This window comes from Hippopotamus amphibius, chromosome 16 (assembly GCF_030028045.1).
Source record: "Hippopotamus amphibius kiboko isolate mHipAmp2 chromosome 16, mHipAmp2.hap2, whole genome shotgun sequence".
NCBI classification, from domain to species: domain Eukaryota; kingdom Metazoa; phylum Chordata; class Mammalia; order Artiodactyla; family Hippopotamidae; genus Hippopotamus; species Hippopotamus amphibius.
The window spans coordinates 55,843,341-55,853,704 of NC_080201.1; the positions used below are offsets into that span (position 1 = coordinate 55,843,341).

At 51.0% G+C, this 10,364-nt stretch overlaps 1 protein-coding gene across 1 annotated transcript; it reads right to left on the reverse strand.

The window, feature by feature from the left end:
• Positions 1-2,126: 2,126 nt before the first annotated feature.
• Positions 2,127-2,894, reverse strand: NANOS2 (nanos C2HC-type zinc finger 2). The gene has a single exon (XM_057713338.1). The coding sequence runs from the start codon at positions 2,589-2,591 to the stop codon at positions 2,175-2,177; it is 417 nt and encodes a 138-aa protein (XP_057569321.1). The 5' UTR covers positions 2,592-2,894; the 3' UTR covers positions 2,127-2,174.
• Between the last annotated feature and the right edge of the window lie 7,470 nt (positions 2,895-10,364).

Sequence of the window (10,364 nt, forward strand, 5' to 3'; positions counted from 1 at the left end):
TCCTGCCCGATGCAGCCCCCACTTCCTCCAGGGCTCAGCCTGCCGCATGCGCACACCACAGCTCTGGGGTCGGGCCGTCCCTTTTGGCTATTGTTTGTGGGGACTTGGGGATCTCTGTTATGGGAAGAGCTGCATTTTTGGAAAAGGACCTGTGAGCAGAGGTCCTTAACAGGGATCTCTGGTTTTTCCTCTGTGACTAGTGTATGTGAGAGTGGAGCCCAAGGCGGATTTCAGGGTCTGAAAATGCACAATGAAGGTTAAATTCTCACCATGGTCTGTGAGATTCTGAACTCTCTGCCTACCCTTTTTGCCTCTCTGATCTTACTCAGCCAGCCTGCTGCTTATTCAGCAAACACACCAGATTCAGTCCCACCTCAGGGCCTTTGCACTCACTGTCACCTCTGCCTGGAATGCCTTTCTCCTGGTTTCCTCAATTTATTGGGACTCTGTTCAAGTGTCACCTCTACAGAAAGACCTACCCTGACCACCCCCCATATAAAACAGCTTCTCCTTCACTCTCCATCCTTTTACCCTGACTCCTTTCTGTTCACAGAACTTATCACCCACCTGACATTATATATTTATCTCTTGATTATCACTACACCCCCTTGCCTACTAGAATGTCAGCTCCATGAGGGCAGGGGTCTTGTCTGCTTTGCTCAACGCTGTACCTGCCAAAGTCCAGAACTGTGCTTGGCACACAGTAGGAGCTCAATAAATATGCGTGGGGAACAATGGAATAAAAGAAGCCCTAATATTATATGCAACATTTTGTGCATATGTGCGTTTCCCCCAGGTGGGGACCGTACTTTTGTCACCTCTCCAATGGGCTCTGGAAGCCCAGAGTTTAAGAACAACCCGAAAGGTGGTCCTGGAAGACCTGGGCTCTAGCATGATGGGAGGGGACCCTGGACAGAGCCCGGGAAAGAACGCGGAAAGGGAATCTGGGGTCAAGGTGGAGGCTGGGAGTTGGGGACCAGTCCACAAGTGACCTGTGTCAGAATACGTAATGGGGGGGCACATTCGTGGGAGGGACCCAGGTCTCCTTCCTGCTCTGCCTCCTGCTTCCCACGTTTTGGGACAAATTCGGGTTCTCCCCCAGCCTCGGAGGAAACAGACATAGCGATTTCAAAGACAACCAGAAACACTTTTTATTTACTAGAGCTCAACTTCCGGGCCCGGCCCTGAGCCAAAAACCAACCAACTTAAAATCTGACTGGGGCTTCTCTTTGCCCCTAAACTAAAATCTAGGCGGTTGCCATTCCCATCCGGGCACTAAAACCCCTTTCCTGTGGGAGCTTCGTTGACTTAACTGTTGGAGGATGGAAAAAACGGGAGGAAAAAAAGAACCTTTACAAACTATTGTGATTTGTGGGGCGGGTGGGAGGTGGCGGAGAGACGCCCTCTCGCTGAGGAAAGGACCCATCGGTGATTTGCCGTTGGGGGCAGGAGGGGCCGTGAAACGGAATGAACAATGGGAAGAACAACCAGGAGGAGTTCAAGGGTATCGGCTCACCCCAAGGCTCTCCCGCCCCAGATAAGCCTGTGAAGACATGGTGCCCCTCTGGCGTGCCCCGTCCTTCCCCCAGCTCCAGGGATGATGGGCTGCTGAGGGCAGGGAAAGACCCATCCGGCGCCGTCCATGATGAAATGGTGGGTCCGCCAGTGGCTGAAGGAAGCGGAGAAGGCTGGTTTAAGTCAGAATCCCACCTTGAAGTTCTCGGGCTGGAAGGTCCAAGACAGCCTGGTCACAGCTCTCCAAATTCTGAGGGTCGGCCTGGGAGAGCACAGTGGGGCCCAAGGGCCCAAGAATTCCGCAAGGAATGGAACCCTGAGGGCTGAGAAGTCAGAGGGGCAAGGCTAGTGTCCCGGAAGAACTAAAGATCCATGAGCCGTGGCCCAGAAGAAGCCACGGGGCTGTGTGGTCCAAGGGGCAGAGGTCCTGCTGCACCAAGAATCCACAGACACCAGGACAGAACCCCGAGGGCTGAGAGTTCCAAGGGGCAGGGCTGGCCTGGCTCCCCACAGCCTTTGTTGTTTCAGGATCCAGCAGGGATGGAGTTCCGGGGGTCAGACATTCCAAAGGGCTGGGTGAGTCCGGGAAAGGGGGAGAGTCCAGGGACTTGGGAGGACCAGGAGGGCTGGGGGTACAGGGGGTGGGCACTTGATGGTCCTCAGCGCTTGACCTTGCGGCCGGCTGAATTGCGCCCACTGCGGCGGTAGAGAGACTGCTGGCCACCGTTGAGCGGGCAGTACTTGAGCGTGTGAGCCTGGTCCCCCGTGGCCCCGCAAAGGGGACACACGTAGTGCCGCAGGATGGGACACAGCACCACGCCCTCCGGTGTCTTCAGCTGGTGCGACGCGTACACGTGGCGGGATTCCCCGTTGTGTTTGCAGAAGTTGCACAGGGTGGCCGGGCCCCCGCCGGCCCCCCGCCCTCCCAGCCCCTGATCCTGCTCCAGCTGGGGATGAGTTCTCTGCTCCCCAGTCCCTTGGACCTCTGGCCCTTGCCCCCGACTCTGAATCAGTGCCAACACCACCTGGCTCAGGTTGAAGTAGTCCTTCCACATGTCGAAGGGTGGCGGCTGCATGGCATCCAGGCGGGGGTGGTGGGCGGCTCGAGAGAGGTGGGCTGGGGGCCTGGGGACACGAGCAGCAGATGGTTTGCTAGAGCAGAGAGGAACCTCACCCCCTTTTATACTCCCCCAAAGACCCTTCTAAGCAAAGGTGGAGCTTAGGATTTAAAGGGCCCACTCCTTACCCCTGATCCCTTCTGACTTTAATCCCCCATGGAGATCTGGAAGGGGGTCATTTCCCTTGTCTCTGATCCTCGCTGGGCCTGCACGGTGCTCTGTGACCTCTGGAAAGGCCCTTCTCCCTGGGCCTCAGTTTCCCTATCCATTCACTAAAGCTCCACGTCTGAAAATCCCCCCACCCCCATCCTCCCTTGCTTCAAGTCTGGGGGCTTGCTCTCTCCATATACTTCAGAGCCATTCCTAATAATAACAACAGCCCCTTACTATGAGCCCCTTGCTATGAGCCAGATGTTGTGCGGCACAGTTACCTTCATGATCTGATTTCATCTTCACAACTCCATGTGGGTAACGGTTATGATCCCATTTTATAGGCAAGTTGCTAAAGCTCAGAGAGGAAAACTCATTGGCCCAGAGTCACATAACATGCAAGTAGCAGAGCTGGGGCCGTGTGACTCCAAAACAAATGCTCCTCCTCCCTCTTTTGGATTAAAACCTCATTTTTCCATCACATCTGGAACTAGGAGCCACTTACTCACCAGATGTCTACACCCTACAGTGTTCAGTGTTTTATAAAAATGATCTCTTTGAACTTTATAATCACTCAAGGCAGTGGGCACCGTCATTTCCATCTTATAAAGAAGGATATGAGGCTCAGAGAGGTTAAGGAATGTACTCAAGGTCACACAGCAGGGAAATGGCAGAGTTGGGATTTGAACCCAGGTCTGGCCCTAGAGACACTGGGAATTGATCTTAGAAGCAGCAGAGGACCTTGGCACAGCACAGTCTCCCTTGGAATGCCCATGCCACCGCCAGGAACTCTTCTTCCACCTGTGATCCCCAGTTGGTCCCCTTGACCACTCAACACATAATCATTGAGGCGCCTTGTATTGGGCTCTGGAAACTCAGCAGTGACCACAGCTACCCTGTGCCTGTTTCATGAAAAACAATAGACCATCAAGACCCAACCAAATAGACTAGGGCTGGGAGAGGTGGCCTGGAAGCTGAGGCCACACAGGATAATCTTCCAGGAAAAGGAACACAAGCTATGGAAGCCTGAAGTTTGCGGACAGCTATGGGGCAGGGGTGGACAGAATGGAATAAGGGTCCCGAGATGAGGCCAGTCCAGTGTGCAGGGGCTGAATGCCTAATTAGACTGTGAACACCCTTGGGATGTTCTGGAAATGATGGGGGTGTTTGGGGTTTGTCACAGTGATTGGAGGTGTGATGAGATGTAACGGACAGGGACAATGGATGCCAGATGTCTCAACCATCCAAATGACCAAGATCTGTCCCGGGACACCCTGAACTTTCCAGGTCCCACTGGACACCTATGTGGGTAGAAAAATCCACTTATGATGGTCTGAGTCTAGAGCTCAGCTATGTTTTACATATAAACACTAAGTGCTTTTGCAATATTTTAAGATACATTGACCATTCCTGGAATGCAGCAACAGTATTCATCACGGCCTGCCCATTCTTGATTTTGTTGGGAACTTGATCTGGAGTTGCTCACTCTTTCTAGAAGCCACATCACTCCAGGCGATGTGATTGTGGTGTTTGTCCAAACACACAGTTTATTCCTATCTCATTCATGGTGAGTTTACACAGAGATGCTGGTATCTGTCTGATGAGATGCTTTTTATTTATTTATTTATTTTAAAAAATACATTTATTTATTTATTTATTTATTTATTTATTTATTTATTTTTGGCTGCGTTGGGTCTTTGTTGCTGCGTGCGGGCTTTCTCTGGTTGCAGCAAGTGGAGGCTACTCTTTGTTGCAGTGTGCAGGCTTCTCATTGCAGTGGCTTCTAGGCGTGTGGGCTTCAGTAGTTGCGGTACACGGGCTCAGTAGTTGTGGTGCCTGGGCTTAGTTGCTCCGTGGTATGTGGGATCTTCCTGGACCAGGGCTCAAACCTGTGTCTCCTGCACTGGCAGGCAGATTCCTAATCACTGCACCACCAGGTAAGTCCCGAGATGCTTTTTAGAGTGGCCCTGCTGGAGCATTTCTATACCAAAACAGATGATTATTTGATTAAAAATTGTTGCCTTTTTATTTTTCCTTTGTAGTTCAGTTAGGACATAATATTAATTTTGGACAGTAAAATTTGTTTGTTGGCGGGCTGTATTACCTATGAGTTTAATTTCAGAATACTGAAGGGGCATCTTAAAATGTTAGATAAAGTGGGTGTCAGGTCTCACCCGGTTAAGAACCTGTGATATAGGCCAAAATCAACGAGCTGATCTTTGCCTTCAGAGCAATAGGGAGCCACTGAAGGCTATAAACAGAGGAGAGACATATGGGAAATATGTTTTAGGATGCTTCTCCGGTTGCTGTCGATGGAATAGATGCAGTAGGGCTGTTCCACATCATCTTGATCTAGTCGGGGAGCAAAGTCTGAACAAAGTCTGTTGAGGACTCCCTTTCGGCAGGCACCATGTCTTGCCTTCAGAAAGAGCTTAATACATGCTTATGGAGTGAATGTGTTGTCTCTGTGGATGGGCTCAAGGTTGGGAGGTGACAAAGGGAGGAGTTTGTGAATATCAGACGAAAGGTTTTGTTCCAACTTTCTGTAATTTCCTTTTGAAGTAATGATTTGGATAATGACTTGTTTGATGTCTGTCCTCACTGGTAATCTGTGAGCCCCAGGAGGTCAGGGCCAGGGCTGTCTCGGTCACTGATGTGTCCCCAGCATCACCCAGCACAGGGCCAGGCGGCCAGAGAGCAGAACAGGAGATGTTAGCAGGATGAATGTCCACAGACTATTAATACATCATTCACGTGGGTGATTCCTGTATCTTGAGTGCTTACAATGTCCTTCACTGCTCAGCTCTAACGTCTCCTCCTCCAGGAAGCCCTCCCAACCCTCAGGCTGGGAGAGCCTTCTCTCAGGGACCCCATCCCAGTCCTGCCCACTCTGGGTCATCACTAACTGCAGGTGGGTCTGTCTCCCCCTCTGGACTATGAGCCTGTGAGGGCAGGGCTAAGGCTGTTCCCACGTCTATGTGCCTCCTTTCATTTAACCCTCGTTGCTTTTATTTATTTATTTAAGGCCTTGCTGCATGGCTTGAGGGATCTTAGTTCCCTGACCAGGGATCGAACCCCGGCCCCTACAGCGAAAGTGCCGCATCCTAACCGTTGGACCACCAGGGAATTCTCCTCATTGCTTTCTTAAGTACCATTATTATTCCTGATGTGCAAAGGCAGCAACTGATGTTCAGAGAGGTTAGGTGATTTGTTTACAGTCACACAGCCAGCAGGCAGCAGAACTGGGATTCCAGCCTGGGTCTATTTGAGTTCAGTTTTTGCCCTCAACCATTGCCCTACACTGTTCGAGTGTAGTAAATACTCGTCAAGAGAATGAACTAATACATGAATGCACACACAGCATCTTCCAGATCACCTTGTCCAGCTCACCCCACTTTCTCTTTTTTAATTAATTAATTAATTAATTTATTGGCTGTGTTGGGTCTTCGTTGCTGCACACTGGCTTTCTCTAGTTGCAGAGAGCGGGGGCTGCTCTTCATTGTGGTGCGCGGACTTACTGTGGTGGCTTCTCTGGTTGTGGAGCACGGGCTCTAGGCTCGCTGGCTTCAGTAGTTGCAGCATGTGGGCTCAGTAGTTGTGGCTCGTGGGCTCTACAGCGCAGGCTCAATAGCTGTGGTGCATGGGCTTTGTTGCTTCGTGGCATGTGGGATGTGGGATCTTCCTGGACCAGGGATCGAACCTGTGTCCCCTGCATAGGCAGGTGGATTCTTAACCACTGAGTCACCAGGGAAGCCCTCACCCCCACTTTCTTATTTTACAGATGTGGAAATGTGGACTCAGAATGGGAAGGATCCAAGTTTCAGTCTCTTAAAGTCACAGTTCCTGGCCAGGGTCCCCGGATTCACATGCACACTGAGTACCTCCTGGAAACCTATTAATGAAGGCATACCAGTGGTCATCGGGTGGGCTGTGAGGTTTTCCGCCTGTTCATCTCTTTGAAGAGGCAAATCAGACCTCTGTGTTATTATGTTGGGGTCACTGGGTCGGGCAGTGGGGTGACTTGAGAACAACCCCCCCCCCAGTTTAGGGGGTGGGAAGCATCATGGGTGTATGCTCAGTAATGAGCTCTGGGTTCAAGCCAGGCTCTACCACCTGTTCACTGAGTGGCTGTGGGCTTATTATTTAACCTCTCCTAGCCTCAGTTTCTTCATCTGTCAAGAGGGCTGACATCAGCGCCTGCCCCAGGGCACGGATGGTGATTGTGTTTGTAAATAGCACAGTGTGGCTTTGGGGTATGCTTATTCAATGTTAGCCATGAAAATTAAGACACAGTTAAGGCAATACGCTTAAGGGCATTTATTTACTGAGTATCTCCTTAGGGCCAGTTCCATGCTCAGGGCTCTACCCACGTCATCTCCTGGCTTCCTCCCCAGACCCTGTGAAGTAGGGTCTAGCAACAGCCCCATTTTACAGAGGAGCAATGGGAGGCTCAAAGAGGCTGAGGGAGTTTGTCCAAGGTTGTATGGACAGTGAGTGGTAGGCTGGAATTCGAACCCCAGGCTCAGAAAGCAAGGGAGCAAGAGGGACTTGCCAGGCATAGGGACAGAATGAAGTGGGAAACCAGGAAGGATGGGGGGATCGGAGTGACGTAGATTTTCACCAAGAGAACTTGTCCATCATTGATGGATATACTCCAAGGCAGAAGAGACTGGAGTCCACCATGTGGAAGAACAAGGCTTCTGGAGGGAGGAACCAGGATGGGTGTGGAGGGTCTCTGCACTGAGTGCTTGCCATAAAGTTACAGCTGAGACCTCCAGCTAGAGAGGCACGGGTCTCCGGTGTGCAGCAGGGTCGGACCTGGGGACCTAGTCATTGCTGGTCACTGCTGTGGCATCTGCTGGAAGTCTGAGAATCACTGAGGAGGGGCAAGGGTTTTGCGGTTCTGTGACTCCCCTTAACGATCACACCTATTGTTTGGAGACTCTCAGATTCTGTTGCTTGTGGATTTTTTTGGAGGGTGGTCCTGCCATGCGGCACATAGGGTTTAACTCCCTGACCAGGGACGGAGCCCGCGCCCCCTGCAGTGGAAGCACGGACCCCTAACCACTGGACCGCCAGGGAATTCCCAGTATTTTTTCTTGATTATTTATTTTTCCCCAATTGTTTTCTTCTAGGACTCTGTTGCTGGGGCCATGACTACCCTCCCCCCGCCCCACGCTCCCCCCACCCCCCACTCACCCCCACCCCCTACCCCCACCCCATGTTGTTTTATTGGATTAGTAACTGAAGGGCATCCCTCCTCAGACAAGCCTTCTTTGGATGGGGCTGCTGCTGTGTACTGAGGGAAAGTCAGAGATGATACTGATGAGAAATTCATCAGCCTGGTGTTTACTTGATCATAACCTCCACCCCCACAGCAAGGCGACACCACTCTCTGCCCAACCAGACTCCACAGCTGCCCTATTTACTTGTGAGTTTCCTCTTGGCCTTATGTCTGCCAGAAACAGCTCGTTGAGGGGGGCAGGGGATGGTGGTCAGAGAGGGGTGCAGAGGAGCAAGGGCAAGTCAGGATGAGAGAAACCCTGAGAAAGGGGAAGAGACACATAGAGAGGTGGCAGAGATTCCCAAAGGGATAGAGGGACACACTTGTGCAGAGACCAAGACAGGGGAGATGAAGACCAAAACAGGGGAAAATGAGACACCCAGAGAACAAGGAGGTCATGGTCATCATCTCTACTTATTGGGTGTTGGCCTGTACAATCTCATGAAACCCTTGCAACAACCCTGTCAAGTAGTGTTATAATGTACGCATTTTATAGAGCAGGAAACTGAGGCCCAGGGAGGTGACATCTCTCATCGATGTTATCCAGTTAGCCTAGACTCAAATCCAGGTCTGCAGAGAGAGAAGAGGGGTACACTCACACTCACAGGGATCAAAAGGGACAGAGGTTCCAGGAGAGAGATGGAAACAAGAGGCAGAAAATGAAAATAATGTGGTTGGGTGTGTGGCCGCTGTGGCCAGAGGGCTTGGTTCAAATCTTGGCACTGCCACTTCCAGATGTGTGGCTTTTAGCAAGTGATGTCACCACTCTGGGCTTCTGTTTCCTCCATTTCACAAATAGGGAGATCACTGAAGACCCCCTGCTCTGGGGCTGTTTTGACAACGACAGCTGACAACACAGGTGAAGGCATTAGAACAGGTACGCAGTGAGGTTTAGCCATTATTTTTTTTGTTTTGTTTTATACATTTATTTATTTTATTTATTTATTGGCTGTGTCAGGTCTTTGTTACTGCACACGGGTTTTCTCTAGTTGCTGCGAGCGGGGGCCACTCTTCACGGTGGTGGGTGGGCTCCTCGCTGTAGTGGCTTCTCCTGTTGTGGCGCACAGGCTCTAGGTGCGTGGGCTTCCGTAGTCGTGGCACACAGGCTCAACAGTTGTGGCTCACGGGCTCTAGAGCACAGGCTCAATAGTTGTGGCACACGGGCTTAGTTGCTCCATGGCATGTGGAATCTTCCCAGAGCAGGGCTCAAACCTGTGTCCCCTGCATTGGCAGGCAGACTCTCAACCACTGCGCCACCTAGGAAGTCCAGCCATTATTTTTAATTTTATTCCGTCGCTAAAGATTCATTGATGAGCGCTAGGCAGGGGGTAGGAGACTGCGCGGGCACTGAGAGATGGAGGGATATTTGCTCATTCGTTCAGCAAATATTTACTCAATACCTAACATGTGTCTGGCCCTTTTCTAGGTGCCAAAGACGCAGCAATGAACAAAAAGTACAAAAATCCCTGCCTTTACAGAGCTGAAATTTTATATAGATAATAAGTAAGAGACAAAAGTGAAATATCATGTCTCAGGTAAGGCTGTGTGCGGTAGAGAAAAAAATAAAGGGGGTAGGTAGATAAAGAGTGGTCAGGGGGTACTTCCCTGGCAGTCCAGTGGTTAAGATTCTGCGCTCCACTGCAGGGGGTGTGGGTTCCATCCTTGGTTGGGGAACTAAGGTCTTGCAAGCCACGCGGTGTGGCCAAAAATTAAAAAAAAAAAAAAAAGAGTGGTCAGGGAAGCCTCCTTGGAGGAGGTGACATTTGAGAAGAGTCTTAAAGGTGGTGAGAGAGGGACCCCTTATAGATATATGGTGGAAGGGTGTCCCAGACTGAAGGAATAGGCAGTGCAAAGGCCCTGAGGTCGGAGCATGGCCAGTGTGTTCAAGGAACATCGTGGCTTGGGTAGACTGAGAGGGAGAGTGGGAGTAGGTGAGAGATAATGGAGGTAAGAGGTAATACAGGACCCTGTGGGCTACTGTAAGGACTTGAGCTTGTGCTCTGAGTGAGGTGGGAGCCATGGAGGGTCCTGAGCACAGGAGTGACATGATTTGACTTAAGATCTAACAGTGGCTTCTGAGGAAATGTGTGCGTTTGAATAAAACTCTGTGCAGTGGTTCTACTATTTAGCCCATTTTGCAGGGAAAGAAACTGAGGCTCAGAGGGGGAAGATCAATGTGTCCCGGATGACAGAGTCCAAGGAGAGCCCAGGTCTTTCTGTCTGACTCTCATCCCTGTTGTGGAACAGTCCCACACATCCCCTCTTGAGTGGTAAATCCCACTCAGCTATCAGAGAGC

What these genes read in the sequence shown, in the direction of transcription:
- NANOS2 (XM_057713338.1), bottom strand. Translation starts at nt 2,591, where the DNA reads ATGCAGCCGCCACCCTTCGACATGTGGAAGGACTACTTCAACCTGAGC.